The 18854-nt window shown below is 57.2% G+C and overlaps 2 protein-coding genes across 7 annotated transcripts; one reads left to right on the forward strand and one right to left on the reverse strand.

Moving 5' to 3' along the window:
* PCSK4 (proprotein convertase subtilisin/kexin type 4) lies at positions 1-6832 on the reverse strand. 3 transcript variants are annotated; one of them, XM_045202775.3, is made up of 15 exons: positions 6635-6832; positions 6241-6345; positions 4510-4599; positions 4309-4437; positions 4139-4215; positions 3954-4042; positions 3506-3678; positions 3200-3412; positions 2531-2631; positions 2363-2451; positions 2161-2278; positions 1718-1897; positions 1374-1498; positions 983-1105; positions 1-863 (listed from the first exon to the last, which is right to left on the reverse strand). In XM_045202775.3, the coding sequence occupies exons 1-15, from the start codon at positions 6827-6829 to the stop codon at positions 667-669; spliced, it is 2004 nt and encodes a 667-aa protein (XP_045058710.2). In that variant the 5' UTR covers positions 6830-6832; the 3' UTR covers positions 1-666. The 3 variants fall into 3 exon arrangements, with proteins under 3 accessions (XP_045058710.2, XP_045058711.2, XP_045058709.2); XM_045202776.3 differs by having other exon boundaries at positions 1032-1105; positions 2161-2451; XM_045202774.3 differs by having other exon boundaries at positions 2161-2451.
* Positions 6833-7556: 724 nt separating this feature from the next.
* REEP6 (receptor accessory protein 6) lies at positions 7557-13962 on the forward strand. 4 transcript variants are annotated; one of them, XM_053910782.1, is made up of 6 exons: positions 7557-7907; positions 10664-10757; positions 10837-10975; positions 11179-11386; positions 11594-11680; positions 11969-13962. In XM_053910782.1, the coding sequence occupies exons 1-6, from the start codon at positions 7793-7795 to the stop codon at positions 12004-12006; spliced, it is 681 nt and encodes a 226-aa protein (XP_053766757.1). In that variant the 5' UTR covers positions 7557-7792; the 3' UTR covers positions 12007-13962. The 4 variants fall into 4 exon arrangements, with proteins under 4 accessions (XP_053766757.1, XP_045058395.1, XP_045058396.1 ...); XM_045202460.2 differs by having other exon boundaries at positions 11218-11386; XM_045202461.2 differs by lacking the exon at positions 11594-11680.
* The last annotated feature ends 4892 nt before the right edge of the window (positions 13963-18854 follow it).

Below are 18854 nucleotides of genomic sequence, written 5' to 3' on the forward strand. Positions count from 1 at the left end.
TCAACATTTATTTGCAAACTCTGAAGTCAGACATGGTGCCCAAGACTTGGTAGTGTCACTGGCTCTCCCTCCACCTTCCCCCAGATTCTGGGGCTCAGAAGGGACAGTGGTCAAGGCTGTGAGCTGACCTCCGCCCTATCCCACCCCACCCCATCCCAACATCCTAACTGTGCAACTAGACATCTCTCTCTCTCTCTCTCTCTCTTTCACCTAGACCTGCCAAGTCCAGGTTGCAGGATTCCACACAGGCCACCCCAGGCCTGCAGGTCTGGTGGCCAGTCAGGGCCATCCAGAAGCAGGTTCTCACCCCCCGCCGCTGATCTGGAATGAGAGAGCGGGGCAGCAGTGCCCGCCAAAGACCTAAGCCAAGGCGTACATCGGCTTTCCTTGCTGGATGTCTCTGGTGTCCAGCCAGCAGTTGGGACTGGGTGGTAACAGGGGTGGCCTCCAGCATCGGGGAGGGGCCCACACAGGGGAGTGGGCGGCCTGTGGAGAGGACACTACAGAGTAGGGGGCTCCCAAAGGCTATGGCCAACAGGGTCAGCACCATGGCCTGGGCCAGGCGGTGGTCTCCACAGTAGGGGTAGGTAGTCCCAGTGGGCTGGGGATGGCCATTGTGGGGGGTGGGCCCTGAGCAGGAGCACCCATGATCATCCAGTATGTATGTCAGGCAGCAGGTGGTTCAGCTGAGCGGAAGCCGCCACGGCAGGTGTAGCAGAAGTGGCAGCTGGTGCACACATGCAGGGTGCGTGTGGCCAGGCACCCAGACCCAGCAGTCACTGCCTGGTGGTTGTGACTGAAGCACTGTGATGGGCAGTGGGAGAGGTAGAGGTGGCCCAGGATGGAGGTGGGGCTGTGGCATTCTGCAAGGGGGACATGGACACAGAGGTGAGGCTGAACCCTGCAGCCCCGGCCCACCTACCCGCCCTGGACTATACATGCACACTGCCAGCAAGTGGGCCATGCCATACCAGGCACTCACCCTGGCATAGCCCCTCTGTGTCCCACTTCACACACGCGCTGCTGGTCACCTGGGAGCCTGTGGGCCTTGCTGTCATGTCCTCAGTCGTCCCATACAGTAGCAGCATGTAGCGGTACAGTGTCCCTGGGCAAAAGTCATAGTAATGACGGGGATGAGCAGCAGAGGTTACTGGCGGCCTGATCCTGCCAATCTGGGCCACACTTCCCAGCCACCCCTAGCCCATCATGGAGCCTCAGACTCAGACGGTGCCCAACCTCCCGGCATCCATTGCAGGCTGATAACTGGATGGCTATTTCTTCTGGTTACTGGACACCTACTGTGCAAGCAGGCCACTGAGAGCCCTTCCTCAGTGGGGTAACCAAGGCCGGCCTCAGAGACCCCAGCCTCTCACCCGTGTTGAAATAGTAGCCCTTGTTTTCCAGGCTCAGGGTCCACAAGCCCTGCGGGTCCTCATCCCAGAAGTGGGTGGACATAAAGATCCAGTTGTTGTAGCCTTGGCCACTGACGTCAAAGGGTCTGAGACAGACAGATGTGGGTAGGGCAAAAGAGGGGCTCTGGAACCACAGTCATGAAGGGGCCACAGAGCCACAGCAAGTGTCTGACTACAATGCCAAATGCTGGCTGTAGGACCGGCCCCCATAGAGGTGGCCCCTCCCTGTGCAGACCACGCCGGACCGCACGCTGTACTAGCCCCTCCCTGTGTGGAACCACAGGGCCAAGTCCCTGCCCTTGTACCTGATGGCAACAAGTGTGGAGCGGGTGCCCATGGGGCTGGTGAGTGAGATCTCCAGGTCCCCCCGGCGGCTGTAGGACAGTGACAGCTGCACCTGCACATGCTCCAGTGAGCGGATGTAATTGGCACGACCAGCACAAGCCAACACTTTCTTCCTCACGTGTGTCAGTGGCAGGATGGGGCTGGGGGAGTCATGGGGGTGAGGGGGGGGTCAGGGTCCCTCCTGCTGGCGTGCTGGGGGCGTGACAGCCAGCTGGCAGGGTCTGAACTCAGGTCATGGGGCCCACTCTCTGGGATTACTGAGGCCTCAGGGCCTGCCTCCCACGTGTCCGCCCCTGGGTGTTACTGATAGGTGAAGGAGAGGGCTGGAGCAGTGACCAGTGTGGAGGGAGGAATGAGGAGGTGGTAGGTATGCGCAGTGGTGGGGACCGAAGAGGGCGCTCACGTGGGGGTGTGCAAGACCCGAATGATGCATTTCTTCTGGGGCTGTGTGGGCAGCCATGCTCGAGCCAAGTCCACCAGCAGCCCAGCATCCAGCAGCCCATAGCCATAGTGGTGGCTCACTACATGGAGGGGGGCTGTCATACGTCCTGTGGGCATGGTGTCCCCACCTCCACCCGGCCCTGCCGCACCTTGGCGCCCCACACCATTGGTCCTCCAATCCTCAGCCTGGAGATGTGCCTGCCTGGATGCACGAACCACCAAGTGCTGCATGTCCCTCCATGTCAAGAATGGGCTAGAGGCAGGTGAGAGGGTAAGCTTGGTCTACAACTGGAAGGCCACGGTGGTAGGTAGGGTCCCCCACTGTCACCTACTTGGCCTCCAGAGCCAGAGCGATTATGCCTGCAGCTAGTGGGGCAGAGGCCGAAGTGCCCGTGTGCTTGTCAGTGCACTGGTGGTGCAGGTCCGTGGTGACCTGGGGGCAGAGATGCGGACTCAGGGGGCCTGGTGCACATGAAAACTCTTGTTCACATGGAACCAGGTACTCAAGACGGCATCGTAGAACATTACACCAGAGGAGGGGCCTGAGCGCTACCCAGGTCTGCACCCTGGAAACACAGGCCAGGGGTGTAAGGGGGCAACAGCGGGACAGGGTCTGGGACCCATGTCATGTCCCAGCACTTCAGGAGCAATCCCTGGAAGGAGGGAAGATGGGGGAACAGGAGGGAAAATGAGGGGACAGGAAAGTAGGTGAGGGGTCAGGAGGGAAGGTGGGGGACCAGAGGGAAAGTAGGGACACAGGAGGGAAGTGGGGACACAAGAGGCAAGGTTGGGGCACAGGAGGGAAGGTAGGGGGCATGAAGGAAGGCAGGGGGACTAGAGCAAAGGCGGGGGGAACAGGAAGGAAGGTGGGGGACTGGAAAGAAGGCAGGGGGATAGGAGGGAAGGTGGCAGGGACTGGAGGGAAGATGGGCGAGATAAGAGGGAAGGTGGGAACGCAGGCTTGGCCAGGCAGGGCGAGCATGGTGGCGGGGCCCACTCACAATTTGGGGGTCAGTAACAATGCCGCTGCTGTAGGTGGTGGTGAGGGTGGAAGCACAGGCCTCACTGTACCAGGGCACGTGACCACGCTGGGTGGTGCTGCCGACAGAGAGGGTGTGAATGCTGTTGGTGTAGCCGTCACAGTTGCAGTTGTCATAGTGCAGGCCACCGTTGCCAGATGCCCAGATGAAGAGCGTGCCTAGCCCACCTCGGCCCTGCAGATGGAGACGGGACAAAGGACAGGGTATGGGGCCATCAGCCTTTCATGCAGGCACAAACCCTCCAAAGCCCTAGGTCCCCCCACTTACCTTGGTCACGCCGCGCCTGAAAGCCTCTTGGGTGAGGATGCCGGGACCATCCACCGTTCGGCCATCATCCTCGGGGCCCCAGCTGGCACTGTAGATGTGGATGTGCTGCGGCTGCAGGCTCAGTGACTGGGCCTCGATGACATCAGTGATGGTGCCATCCAGCATGCGCACACCTGCACAGGCAGTTGTCAGTCCTCTGCAGGCAGCCCTGCTGGTGCCCCTGCCTGTCCAGGCCAGCTCCAGATGCCCTGGCCAGCTCCTCTCTCTGTCCCCAGGGAGTGGGACATCTGGCAGTCCCTACCCTGAGTCTAGGGCTCCTGAACTGCCGAACAACAAGGGCATGGACACCAAAAAGCTTCCTCCCCTGCTTGATTTGCTAATTGTCCCTGGCATTACCAGCCACCCAGTGCCACCTGGTCCAGCCTCTGTCCCTAGTAGGCCGGAGTACCTCCTATTCGGGCGTTGTAGGCGACGCCTGTACCGCAGAACCTGTTGTTAGCTATGGCTGCCACTTCCCCAGCACAGCGGGTCCCGTGCCTGGTGCCAGGGCAGAGAGGGGTGCCTGTCACAGCTCACCCGGCCCCCCACAGGGCACAAGGGCCATCCCCAGGCCCTGTGGGACACATGGCTCACCGGTTCTCATCGCTGGGTGTGTATCGTGGCTGGGGGTCTGGGTCATAGTCGTTGAAGTCATAGCTGGCCAGAGGGTCCTGGGGGTGGGGTGGGGATGTGAGGAGGTAGGAGTGGGCCATGGGACCAAGGGAGGGTGGAGCAGTCCCTGCCCCAGTCCACCGCGGGCTCACATAGTTGGCCCAGAGATCCGGGTGGTCCTTCTCAATGCCATCATCCAGGATAGAGACCACGATACCCTGGCCCGACAGCCCCTGGCTCCAGACTTGCAGGATGTTTAGGTCTGGCTGTACTTCACTGTTCTGTGCCAGGTGGGCTATAGTCAGTGGGGCTCCCAAATGGCCCCGCCCAGCCACATGGCCCTGCCCACTCACCATGTACCACTGCTTGGAGAACCAGGGGTCCGTGGGCACCACCGAGCGCTTCACCCGCCACTGTAGAGTCTGCTGCTCAAACCACTGCACCTGGAGGGGGACATGTGCCAAGAGGGGAGGCTGAACCAACAGGGCTAGCCCACCCTCCCCTCCGCTATCCTGCTCTCACACCCATATGCACTTTTAGAGGGCTCTGTCCCATGGATGAAGAAGACCTGCTCATCTGAGCCCTTCCTACCAATTCCTGGTTAAAGGACCCAAGCCTGTGTCTAGGGTCTTCCCAGACCTCTTCCCAGGGTCCACCAAAGGGCAACTGTCTGTGAGGCTGTGGTTGGAGTGAAATGTGGGTCTGGGTTGCCCTGAGACCCTTGTAGTGTGGAGCAGGGCCTGGGACCCTGTGTTTTCTGGGGCTTCCCTTCAGGGTCACAACATGCCTGGGGCTCTGCCTTCAGAGGGGGCTGAGGCACTTGGAGCACCTGTTCCCAGGGCCCACAGACAATTGGCCACTACCTGGAAAGTCTGAGGGGTCCTGGGATCCCAACTCTATCCCTCCCCCTGTCCCTGTTCTAGATTTCTCTGCTGAAGACCTGCCCATCTTCCCTCTGCAGTGGCCACTTCTCTCTACCACTCTCTGGTCCTCTAGCTGCACCCCCCCCCACCCCCCATCCCACTCTCAGCACACAGCAGCAGCACTCTCTGTCGAAACCTTCCCATGGCTCCCCCCACCCCGCCCTCTCCAGGACCCACAAGGCCCTGCCTGTCTGGCCCTTACTAGCCTCCCTCTGCTGCCACCACAGTGGCTGCCTCATTCAGAACCTTTGCACATGTTCTGCCTGCCCAGGCTGCCGTTCCTCAGATCTTCAATCTTCCTTCTTCCTCGTTGATCTCCTACCACTCACCCCCCCCCCACCCCGCTGAGCCAGCTCATGTCCACCGCCCCATCTCAGTAATCAGGGCCATCGCTTTTCCATTTGCTCTGCTCCAGTCTTGGGAGCTGGCCCTGATTTCTCTGCCTCTGTCCTGTGCATCTCACGCCTTGGCAAGCCCTAGGTTCTATCTTGCAAACCGCATCTCCAACTGGCCAGTGTTCCCTGTTGCCAATGCTCCAGGAGGATTTCAAACAGTCAGACTTCTTGACTCCTTGCCAGTCAGCCACCTAGCCCAGTTCATACCCCTTTATGGCTCCCAAGGGCTTGCCAGACTCGGTCTCAAAACCTCAGCTTGGCATCTAAGGCCTTTTCCCTGTCATCTCTTTGAGTGCCTGGAGATAGGGTGCGTGGTCCCAATTCAGCCACGGTCTCATTGTGCGACTGCAGGCAGGATTCCTCCTCTTTGGAATGGTTTCCTTTGTCACAAAATGGGACAATTCCCCTCCTTCCATCCCATGAGCTAGAATGTTAACTGCCCCTCTTTATGGGTTACCTGGGAACCTTAATCTTTCAGGATGAGATAGAGGAGGGAAGGTGGGGTTTTGACAAGGAATGGTGATAGTGTGCCAGGCCCTGAAATGTGCACTGTGCACATGTGTGATCTCTTGCTCTCCATAGATCTTCCCCATCGGGGTCCCCACTGTATAGACTGGAGAGCCAAGTGGAAACTAAGACTGAGAGAGAGCAGGTGAGATGTCAAAGGTCACATAACATAACAATCACAAGAATAATGTTGTGTGGGGGGGAGAATAACAGGGCAGTGGCTAAGACCCAGAGGAGGCAGCCTCAAGGCCAGGCTCACCTTAGGGTCTTTCTTCAGGCGCAGGCGGTGGCCCCAGTGCGGGGTCAGGGACTGCTGGACCACGCCCCGGTGCCGCAGGTGGAAGTACTGCCCGTCAGGGAAGATCTGGGAATGTGTGTGTGGGGGGCAGTCGCATCGCTGGGACCCGACTCCCCTGATGGAGCCCAGGTCGGACTGGGGTCAGCCCCCTTGCTTGTATCCTCCCCCAACCAGGTGCCCAGGTATGGGCTTCTGGTGTCCTCTGAGGGTGCCAGAATCTGAAGTTGGTCGAGGGAGGGGTTGGTTGGGGTTTCTTGATATCTAGGGTACCTGAGGAACCACCTCCGTCTGTCGGGATCTAGGGTCTTGGGTCGTCCAGTCCCCGCCCCCTCCCGTCCATCTGGGTCCCACCCACCTGCCCCAAATTGACGAAGCCGAATTTGCGCGCCAGACGGTCGGCCTCCCGGTAACCCTGGGACACCCGCACGGCCCAGCTGCTGACATAGATGGGGGCCCGGGCCGAGGCCAACGCCACAGAGTGGGGGCAAACTAGGGCCAGGCACAGGAGCAAGACCAGGGGCAGCCAAAGGGCAGTCTGGGAGGGCCGCATGGCGGCGGGGGCGGGGCCTCCAAAAGCCCCACCCCCTGGCCAAACCGCCGCGTCAGCCCCCCGCTCGCCCTGCTCCCGGTGCCATAGCAACCCCTGAAAAGCCTCAACTCCCAGGGGCCCTTGCGACTCCCCTTGAGGGGGAACAAAGATCCGACAGAAATGGGAGGATGGACACACGCAGACCCAAACTCTTGGGAACTTCAGTCTCCATATTTGTACAATGACCCAGTTCTTCTGACCCAGAGGAGCGAGTTCACTGTTGCTAAGATTGACCCCGCCCCTTTATTTAGCACCGCCCCTTCCTACACACCGCTCCGCCTAGAGTAAGCCCTGCCTCCTCTCCCGTCCAACCAGAATTGTTCTTTAGAGTGATTCCACCTCCTCAGTTTGGTTTCGCCTCTTACCCTCCGTTCAGATTCCGTCCCGCCTCTGTATAATATGCCCCGCCCCTCCTCTGTTCTTGGCAATTAATTCTTTCCCTTTTCTCCAATCACCTCTGGCCTTTCTCCGGCCCCTCCCACCAGCTGAGCCTACCTCAGCAAGCTTCTTTCCCCTCCCAGCTCCACTTACACAACCGCTCAGCCAATAATCCTTGTCCGTGACCCCGCCCCTCCAATCAGCTACGTCCCACTACTGTGCGGCTAATCGGCGCACTGGACCACTGCGCCCCGCCCCGCCCCCTCCTTTAAAGTCTCCCCTGCGGCGGCCGCTGCTGGCCAGAGGGCAATGCGGCGGGGGAGACGGGGCAGGCCCCACTCCTTTGTCCGCCCTGCCCTCCCATTGGCCGGTGCCGGGGGAAGGGGGCGGAGACCAGCCAGGGTACAGAGACCAGCCACGGGGCAGAAACCAGCCCCAGAGCCCGGCGGAGCCGCTCTCTCCAGGCGGAGGCTGCACGCGCGCGGCGGGGCCGGTGCGCCGCACTGAAGTCGAGCTCGGGCTGCCAGCCCCGGGCCCGCCGGTGCCATGGACGTCCTGCGCCAGCGCTTGGAGAGCCTTCTGGAACAGAGGAACTTAGCCACAGAAGCACTAGTGGCGCTCGAAGCAAAGACCGGTGTCGACAAGCGGTACTTGGCCGCGGGTGAGCCGTCCGGGGGCGCTCGGGGACGTCGCCCCATTTCACCGACCGGCACAATGAAACCTTGGGGCATCTGAGCCTCAGCCCTGCTTCCCTCCGGCCTGCCCCGGCTGCAGGGTCCGGGCCGTATGGAGGGGCTCGCACCTATGTCCAGCAGGGAGACCAAGATCCTGCCTGGGGAGGGGTGGTGGACTGCGACCTCGGGTGAGCCCGCAGCCCCTCCTGCTGTCCCCGCCGTGCCACCTCGGTGGAGGCCAATACCTCTCTCAGCTCCTGCAGCACCCCCACTCTAGCCCTCCGGTCTGGAGGCCTTCCTCTGCCCCCTCCCTTGGGGCACTGGGTGCCCGCCAGGCGGAAGTCTGGTTCTTCCAGTTGCCCTGCTGGCCCCAGGGCTGGGGAAGAGGAGGAGGGCAGAGAGGTAGCCAATTCTCTGAGTGTCTCTTCACCCCTTCCCAGATGTCCCCAAGCCTGAAAGCAAGTGTAGAGATCTTGATTTTTTCAGAAGGCATGCTTCCTGCCAGGAAGGAGGGTCTCCCACCTCCTCTCCCATGGTTTCCCTCCTAGTACCATCCCCTTGGCCTGCCTTCTCCTCTCACGGATCAATGGCTTTGGTCCTCTGTCCACCCCTGACTGTAACTTCCCATCTTAGTCTCTTCTCTTTCCGTCTCAGTGACCTGGGGTAGCTCCTGCCACTTTCAGAAACTGTTTAGTAAGGTGTTAAATACCTTCCTTCCCTCTTTTGCAGTGTTCCAGGCCCACCCACTCTGCCACCTCTTCTAGGAAGACCCCCTGGAGTGAATCACAAGGACGTTGGTGGGGGGGTGGGCTCTGGGTGAGGACAGTGCCAGGTGTATTGAGCACCTTCAATGTGCAGATGCTGCTAGTCCACTTTTCTCCCATTTTCCCACCCACTGAGAGATCCCCATGCCAGGCAGCCCAAGGAGGGTCCAAAATCTCCCCCCAGGTTCCCGGTGCCCAACTCATTTCTGCTCAGCCAGGGACCTGCCCTTAAGAACAAGCCATTGACCTCCTGCCTGGCTTTCATCCTTGGTACCAGTGGTTGGGCAATTTAGGTCATGGAGCAATGGGGAGGGGCCCAGAAGGGGCCTGAGAGGGAGGCTGGCAGTTACAGGGAGGAAACTGGGGCCCAGAGAGGCAAGGGCTATGTGGGAGGATGCCCCTGCTACCTGCCTTGTCTGGCGTATCCACTCCTCCCCACCTCCCTGGGCCCATCTGTTGTTGATCTCAGGCCGTGCCCTCCCCAACCCATGTCCAAGGTCATCCTCATATTGCTGAGGCTGCAGGAATAGGGATTGAGGGGAGGCTTGCCCTGGGAGAGAGCCAGTGCTCCCCGAATTGCAATTTCTGGGGAAGAGGTGACATTCCCCTATCCCCTCACCCAGATGTGGGAACTCTTGGGCTCTACCTGCCCCAGATGGCCAAATCTCCAACCCCAGGTAACAGGGAAACCCAGAGGAGTCAGCTGGGGAGGCTCTTCTCCACTCTTGGCCCTAGACTCTGGGATAACAACTAATGCAGTAGAGGGAGGGGTGTGGATGACTCTGCCCTTTGGTCCAGGGTGATTGCTATCTCTCTCTGCAGATTACCACCTCAGAGAGCGAGGTAGGAGACTATAAATGCTCCCGAGTGACCCTGGGCAAGCCCTTCTCCCCAACAGCTTAGTTCTGGCCATTGCATGAGACAGAACAGGAAAGCATACAAGTAGTACTTAATAAATGTGACAGTTACCATAATTGTTTTCAGAGTGGCTAATGCTCCTGGTTCCCCACACCCCCACACTATTCTCTGAGCTTCATTGCCGGGAGTGTTTTCCTGACCGGAAGTCCCTCAGCAATGTGTGGAGAGGGCGAGTGCGCTCTGTCAAGTGTGTTTCGCTAACCCCACAGCAACCCTAAGAGGCAGGGCCACTACCACCCCACTGACAAATGAGCGAACTGAATCTCCAAGCAGATAGAGACTTGTTCAGTGTCACATGGTGAGTGAATGGAAGACCAGAGGGCTCCCCAAGGTCTGAGAGACTCTGTACTGCCCTTTGCTGCCTCCCACTAAGGCAAGGGGTCTCAAATAGGGCAATGCTGCCTCCATTAGCGCACTGGGTAATGTCTGGGGACATCTGTGGTGTCACGACTGGGGTGCTTCTGGCATTGAGCGGGTGGGGACCAGGGAGGCTGTTCAACACCCCACAGTGCCCAGGACAGGCCCCCGAAGAGAATGACCTGGCCTGCATGTCAGCCAAGACCGAGAAACCCCACACTAAGATTAAATTTTAAACCACATTGCCTTTGTCTGCTCACCAGCAGTCATGTCTTAACAACAGAATGGCTTCGATTTTAGGGTTTTTTCCTGTTACTTATATTCAAATGCTAGCATCATGTGCCCAGCTCCTCCTATAGGTCCCAGAGTGAGGTGGTTAAAATTGCAGATGATTACGTATTCATTCAACAAATGTTTATTGGGCAGCTACTCTGTACCCACCAGGGCCAAGGACCCTGCCTGCCTTTGAGCTCACAGTACTGTAGGGGGCATGGCCATGTTAAATAATTACAGACACAAGACTCAGGGTTCAGGGCCACAGTGGGGGTCACCCAGATGCTGTGGGGCAACAAACATCCTAGAGGGGTCCCCGAGGCTCGTGACAATTTTGTGTGGTGCATCTGCCAGGCCAAGAGGAATCTGGGTGCCCTGCGGGCTGGGCATGAAGTGAGCCAGACCCCTACCCACACCCCTCTTTTCTGCAGGAGCCACCACTCTGCTAAGCCTGTATCTTCTGTTCGGTTACGGGGCATCTCTACTGTGCAATCTCATCGGCTTTGTGTACCCCGCATATGCTTCGTGAGTGCCTGCGGGCTGTCCGGGTGGGGGGTGTCCAGGGTCTCTGGGCAGCCCCTGATCCTGCCACACCTCCCCCCAGGATCAAAGCTATCGAGAGTCCAAGCAAGGAGGACGACACCGTATGGCTCACCTACTGGGTAGTGTACAGCCTATTCGGGCTTGCCGAGTTCTTCAGCGATCTACTCCTGTCCTGGTTCCCTTTCTACTACGTGGGCAAGGTGGGCACCACTGCAACACACACACAACAGGGTCTCTTGGGAGCAGGCAGACGACCAGAGACTGGGGGGTCTGAGGGGCCTGCCCTGCTGCTTCCTGGGGTGTCTGATGGGGGTGGCCAGGCCCATCTTAAGGGGCATCTGATGAGGCTGGCTTAGGTCCACATAGCCCAGTGAGAGGTCTAACCCCTTCTCATGGAGCCCAGATCAGGGGAGCCAAGTATAACGGCCGCCCATGCCTGCAGTGCGCCTTCCTGTTATTCTGCATGATTCCCGGGCCGTGGAACGGGGCTCGCATGTTGTACCGCCGCATCATACGTCCGCTGTTTCTAAAACATCACGAGGCCGTGGACAGCGTTATGAGAGACCTCAGCGGGCGAGTCCTGGACGTGGCAGCAGGAATAACCCGGGACGGTGTGTGCTTGTAGGACATGGGGGTGTCCATCTGTCCCAGTCTCAGTCTGTCTGTCCATCTTTCAGCTTAGTCACTCCCACTCACCTTCACTCCTGCCTCCCCTCCTCCTGACTCTGGCCTCCATCTGGCATCTTGGCAGTTGGCATCAGGCATTCTGCCTGCCCCTCTCACTGTCCATCTCTCTCTCTCATGCTCTCGGGAACCAGTCCTTCAGGCCCTGGCCCACAGCCAGGCTCTCATCACTCCAGTAGCTGTGGTGGAGGCCCCACCACTGCCCTCAGAGCCAACTATAGGTAACCTCCATCCCTAGGAACTAGGGCCTGTGTGTGCGCATGCATGCATGCATATGTGTATGTGAGTGAGTGCCTGTGTGTGTGCCTGTATATGCGTGGGTTTGTGTGTGTGCGTGGTATGGGTTCATTTGTGTGTGAGTGCCTGTAGATGACCGTCCCTGCCAAGGTTGGCTGCTGACCCCACCCTGTCTCCCAGCAACCTTCATCCCACTCTCCAGCAGGTGAGCACCGCCCCAGGGCCTGAGAGCCCAGCCAGATGTACCTTACCCCATGGCCCTTTCTCTGCAGCCAAAGTAAGTGTAACCCAGCTCCAGCAGGACAAGTGAAGTCCCTGCCCAGCCCCCTCGCAGGCCTGCGGAAGAACAGCCAGCTAAAAGGCACATTGCATCCCAAGTCCTCCATGGATCCCTCAACTAACTCCCCAGCACAGACCACCACTATTCCGTCAGCCCTTGGGGGCTCCTCACGTACTACCTTGGGCCAATCCCAGCCTCAGTCCCGGGCCACAGGCCCTGCCAGTGGCTCCAAGCTGCCTGGCAAGTCCCAGGCCCAGCCTGGGTTAAGAGCCAATTCCTCCAGCCAGCCCCAGGCCCCTGGCCAGCAGCACTCCCAGCCGTCCATCACTTCCTTGGGGCCCTCCCAGCCAACCCACCGATCACCAGGCTCCTCCCAGCCGTCACCAGGCTCCTCCCAGCCATCACCAGGCTCCTCCCAACCGTCACCAGGCTCCTCCCAGCCGTCACCAGGCTCCTCCCAGCCATCACCAGGCTCCTCGAAGCGATCACCAGGCTCCTTGCAGCCATCACCAGGCTCCTTGAAGTGGACCAACACCTCCAATCAGGGCCCCCCCACTGTGCTGTCCCCCAGTGGTACCAACATCCCCATGCAGCCTCCGCCAAAGACTTCCAGTGGACCAGAGGAGCTGGCCCCCAAGGCCTCCAAGTCCAGCAAACATCAGAAAGGGTCCCGAACGCAAGCCCCAACCAGTACCTCGGTTCCTGAGCTTCCTGTCTCCTGCCAATCTGAGTCCCCTCTGGATTCCACCTCAGAGTCCACCACTGAAGTCACCTGCAGCTGGCCCCACCACCACCCCTGGCTCCGATACCTGTACTGTTGGCGCCTAAAACACCTGGCCTGCTAGGGGAGGGCTCAATAAAGCACATCTGGCCAAGCTCCTCTTACCATCTGCCCATCGGGGAGGGGACAAGGGGGCCTTTGGGGGGACCATCCCATCTAATCAGAGATGAGAAGGTAAAAGCCCCACTTTACAGATGAGGAAAACAAGGACCAGAATAGAGGTCAAGTGGCCGAGATGAATCGGAAATGAGAATTCAAGTCCAAATTTTTCTTCTGGAAGGGGACCCCAGGAAGCTCCAGTAGGGAGCGGTAGGAGGAGGAGCCAAAGAAGTGGGTATGGCCAAGCCTGGAACAACTGTGGGCACCTGGAGCTCCAGGAGCCTGTGTCCAATGCACACCTGAGACTCTGTCCAGGTGCTCACTATCCACCATCTGCTGATCACTGGGAGGAGTGGCTGTTCGTTCCACCCGCCATCCCTCTGTAAGCAGCAAAGAGGCCTGGGGGCTGGCAGTCAATGCCAGACTGGCATTCATGGAAACTGGGAGAGGGAAGATGGGTGGACGCTGATGGGCCTCCTACAGCTCGCACTTGGGCTCCTTCGTGAGGCCCGTGTGACCCTGATCATGACACCAGACAAAGATGGAACATGTGAGGAAGGTGACGAGCCTGGTGCATATAGATGCAAAGAAAAAAAAACCCAAAGAATAGCACATGTAATCCAACAATATTTAAAGTATAGAACATCCCCTGTGCAAGTCTAAGTTCCTGGAGGCGGATCCTGAGCTGGAAGCTGGGGGGTGTGGTGTGGTGGGTGCTCTCAGCAGGGACAGGGGTGCCTAGAGCCTGAACTGCACGCGCAATGAGCTCCATCTTTAGCCTGAGGGGTCAGGTTTTGTACCCTGGGAAGGGGCTGTAACCCCAAGGCATCTGCAGTCACAGCTGGGGAGGACCTGTGGCCCACACTTGTCCTTCAGTCCACCCCTCTCACCACTCACCTGCCACCCCCAGCTATGCTGCTCCTTGACTCTAGTGGGCCACAACTCCTGGTAGAAACACAAGAGAACATCCGGCAGAATGAGCCACAAGCCCTCACCCTGTAGGTGCTCCCAAGGCTGTAGCTTGGTGATTCTCAGCTGGGGGCAATTTTGTCTCAGAGGTGCCGGGCGATGATGTCTGGAGACACTACAGTTTCTGCTTAAACTCATCAGCCGAGTCTTGAAATCCTTTGACATGTCATGCCCCTCACCCCTTAGCAGGCCCTGCTTGCCCCCAGCTGCTGGTGGCTTCTTCTAAAACAGTTTCCCCCTAAAAAAAGGAGACAGCCCTGTGCAGCCACCACCACCGCTACCCCATGTCCTCATCCATGAGAACTCTAGCAAGGGAGGTGGAAGTGCTGAGTGTTACTGCTGAGCAGTGGGTTCAAATCATTCATTCCACCCCTCAACAGATACTGAGCGCTTACTGTGTGCCGGGCCCTGATCCAGTAGCCAAGGTTACAGTATTGTCCCAGAGAGAGAAAACAATTATCAATTGGCATGATAAATGTATAACGTATTAGAGGGAGGTGAATGACAGGCGAAAAATGCAGCTGGGAGGTGAGGAGGCCAGGGCTGTAATGTCAGGGTCAGGGAAAGGCCTGTCTAAGGAAGTGACATTTGAGTTGAGACATGAAGGGAAGATGAAGGCATGAATCTTGTGAGAATCAGGGCAGGGGGGGGGGTCCAGGCGGGGAGAAGAGCCTGTACAAAGGCCCAGAGGCAGGCCTGTGTCTGGCAGGACAGAGGAAGAACAGGGAGGACTGTGTGGCTGGAGCTGAGTGAGCGAGGGGAAGAGAGGAGGTGAGTCTGGGGGTGGACCGTGCCGGTACCCAGAAGGCTTTTCCTTGGGGACAAAAGATTTGTCAAGAGGGAGGAGGGGACAGATTGAAGGCAATCATTAATGAACCCCCATCTTGCCAGGCAGTCTACGTGGGTGTTGGAATCTCATAATCTGCTTATATCACTGACCCAGCTGTTTGAAGAATGTGGTGTTTGGCTTTGGTCTGGGGTGAGGGGATGGCAGTGCTGAGCTCACTCTGCACCTGGCATCCCCCATACCCCGCCACCCCAGGGAGCAGAGAAACAGGTGCTCAAAGGTGTCCCTGGCCCAGCCCTGGTCAGCTCATCAGGGAGCACAAGAGGGGAGGACACATACCTGTCTTCCCATGTGGAAATATTGACCTTTAACCCCTCAGACTTGTATTAATTTGAACATACAGAAAAGTGTAACCAGTGACTCAGAGATAGTAGGGCAATAGGGCAGCCCCTCCCAGTCGCTCCGCAGCCCCAACATGCCTTCCCTCCTTTCCTGCCCGATTCAGAGCTGTGTCGGTCAGACTCAGGCCACTGTGAGAATTGCCGGTACTTTGCTCTTTTTCGGTGGTGGATGGCGCGTCACCCTGTGGGTAGGCCAGAGTGTACCTGCCCCATCCCGTGGTTGATGGGCATTTGAGTAGTTTCCTGTTTGAAGTTATTGTGACTAAAGCTGCTAGGAATGTTCTAGAACTGGCCTTCAGCAAGCACGGCTTTCATTTCTCCGGGGCATATACCTGTCAGAGATGGGAGAGTGTAGGGTGACCATAACACATCACCACATATCACCACACATTTTGTTAAAACAACAAAAATTTAGTCTCTCACATTCTGAAGTCCAGAGTTACTGTTACAGGGCTGCACTCCCTCCTGAGATTCCAGCAGAGGGTCCTTTCTACTTGTTCCAGCTTCTGGGGGCTCCAGCCTCCCTGGGCTTGTGGCCTCATCACACCAGTTTCTGCCTCCATTGTCACCTCCATGGCGCCTTGTTTCTCCTCTGCTTTCTCTTACAAAGACGCTTGTTATTGTGTTTCGCACCCCAGATAATCCAGGATGACCTCATCTCAAGACCCTTAATTACATCTACAAAGACCCTTTCTCCAAGTAAGGTCCCATTCACAGGTTCTGTGGCTTGGGACATGGACATAGCTATTTAACTCACTATCGTGATTTGCATTTATCTATAGCGGACGTGGCCAAGCTGTCTTCCAAAGTGTCTGCCAATCTCACCTGCACACCCACATCGAACCCTGTAGGCTGTCACAGTCCAGGCCTTTGAGTGGACAGGTGTCCCCCTGAGGGTCAGCTGGCTGGTACAGTCAGTGAGAGAAGGGCAGACGACAGGGTGGTGCCCTCTGCAGAGCATTAGAAACGAAAAGCATGACTGACCGCCAAGGCTGGCGTTTGGAAATATTGTTGAAAACAATTTTTTTTGTGGGGCTAATGAAATACTTTTTTTTTTACTCATATGGACACAAGTTTCAAATGTGCTGGTTTTAATTCTTTATCTTTTAGTAAAGATCACCATTTGTGGGAAGTCAGTTTGGAGAATTCCCAGTTTCTGGACAAGCAAGGACACACGCCCCATGTGTTTCCTCCAGGAGGAAGTCTCTGCCTGTAGCCATTGGTGGTCACTTTCCCAATGTGTGGATCCCTGACCCAGATGGGCGTGGTGCATCCCTGAGGGGACACAGTAACTAATAAAAAAAGAGCCAGGAGACTGTAAAGAGGGGAAAACAGAAAGTCACTTTCTGTCACTCTGTGTAACCCCCTGGAGTTATTAGTGTTTCCATGTAAAACAGTGAAACAGTATGATTTTTTGCTTGGCAAGTGCAAATGGTAGTTCCGCCCTGACCCACAAAGTTGCTCAGTTTGAGCATCTTTAGAATGGTTAGATTGCTTTAAAGCTAAAAAGCGAACCAAGACAATGTGATGTTTGCTGGGAGTGTGTTACAAGATCATTGCCAGAAACAATGTTGGTGAGGACTGCCAAGGGCCGGGGAAGCCACTGCTCAGGTGGCCATCCTGCCCGCAGGAGACAGCTCTGCGCTGGCCCCTCTGCGGAGCACGTGCCTCACGCCAGTGGGTGCAGATGATTTGGGCGTAGGAGCTCTGCGGAGGAGAGGGCCCCAGACTCTCATTCCCAGACATACCCGCACACTGCAGGGAGGCAGAGGGGACAACCTCAGTTTAATAGCGGGAGGAATGGAGCCGTAGGTGGGTGCTGGTGTAAGGAGGCTGGTGGGTGGAGAGAGACACTCCTGAGTGTGGAGAGCAGGACCAATAAAATGGCTTTCGTCCAGTTAAAGTAGCATAAAACATATCAAACAAAGTGGAGTCACTCACGTCAACCAAGATGGCTGACTGGTAGCCACGACACTTTGGTTCAAGAGGGAAACTACCTAAGTCATGCTAGACACATCTGGCAAGAAGACACACCCAAGATATCTTAGAAGAGCCATGTCTGCAGAGTGTAACCACCCATAGACAGGCTCCTGGGGAAATCCCACACTTGCCGTCAGGGGTGCCAAGACATGTATCAAAAAGACCCAGAAGGGTGGAGTACACTGTTTTCAAGGTATAAATGAGGCAGGTTCCAGACCACGGCTGAGACAGCCGAGCTTCACACACCAGAGTGCTGCTCCACGCCACACTGATCTCCCTTGGCATCAGCTGCCAGAGGCTCTGCCCTGCCTCTCACCTGGCTCCAGAAATCCTTCCTTGCAAGAGGACTGACAACTCCCTTGCCCCCATGCTGTCTCCCAGACCTGCAGACTGACTCTGGGACTCAGGTTCATTATCCCCCACTGATTGCAGTGTGTGTGTTATAATTCTCTTAGATTGTTAGTGTGAGGAGGATATTGTACGTCGATGTTCTACATTGAGTGAACCTGCATTCAATAAAAGCTGTGAAGAGCGTAGTTACCGTGTGTGACTTTTGTCTATTTCTTGGCGCCCGGTGGCTCAGCAGGCAGCTAGCCGAGCAGTCACCTGGCTAACTTATAGGAAAGGCTATATCACGAATATACACTCGTAGCAATGAGGAAAGCAAGCGCCGATAAGCAAAGCGGCTGTAGAGGAGGAGGTACAAACGCATAGGGCCGTCCCGGCTGCAGGTAACCCAGCGCCTTGACCACCTTTTCCCTGTCCTGCCACCAGGGGGCACCCAGGCACCACACATCCCTCTAGAACTACACCCCACTTTGCCCGCAAAGGTTGGGGTTCCGAGGATTCTCCAGCTTCGACACTTGTTGCAGATGACAGAGACAGGCCTGGGAGGCCCAGGCACTGCTGAGCCCCTGGCATACTGTAGGCACTCAATAAAGACCCATTGAAGCAATGCATGAATGAAGGAGAGGCTAGAAGAATCCCAGAGTAGTGTGATTCCCATGGTCAAAGGGCTAAAAAGATACTCGCAGATGGAAAATTGAGGCTCAGAGAGGGGAAGGCCCTGGCCTACGGTCACGTGCGAGATCTGGGGCTGAGCCCACCCAGTTCTGAGACTTGCACACTGTGGGCCCCTTGCCCACTGCCAGCACCTGCACTCCAGGGAAAACCACGACCACATGGTACAGAAGAGCAGGATTGTCCCAAATGACAGTGTGAGCCTCCCTACCCAGAGTGGAGAGGCGGAAGGCAGTCCCCGCCCCCCGCCAGGGTATCCTCATGGGGAGTTTGCTGGGCCACCACACAGACACCCTTAATTCTCACACCACTCAGGTCTGCTCTCTTGCTCCAGAAGAATGAGGAGAATCTATCCAGGACACCACATGAGGATGGGCATAGGCTGAGGGCAGGGCTCTGTCTGCCTCCTCTGCTAGGGAGGGGTCCCCTGCGTAGCCCCTAAGCAGGCACGGAGAAGGGGCTTGGGACCTATAAAAGCCACATTTACCCTCCACTAGTCCGCCACCTTCATATATTCCCTGTTGTCATCTCCCACACAGGGTCAGACATGCTGAAGGGAGGTGGGGGATAGACCGGGAGGAGGGGATGGGTTTGTGAGATCACGCATGTGCGTGCCGTGAGGGCACATTTGTGGATCTGACTACCAGGGCCTCTCCTCACCTCTGTGGCCATGTGTGTGGAAGTGGGGTGCCCTTGTTAAAAAAACAAGTGCTTGTAAAAATTAAATAAAAATTAAAAAGGGTTGAACAGCAGCGTGGCCTAGAGGAAACCCAGCCAGAACTGCTAAGGCTGTCAAGATTATCTCTTAATAAACAGTCACGGGCATACAGAGCACAGGGAA

Source organism: Desmodus rotundus, chromosome 9, assembly GCF_022682495.2.
Source record: "Desmodus rotundus isolate HL8 chromosome 9, HLdesRot8A.1, whole genome shotgun sequence".
Lineage (NCBI taxonomy): Eukaryota > Metazoa > Chordata > Mammalia > Chiroptera > Phyllostomidae > Desmodus > Desmodus rotundus.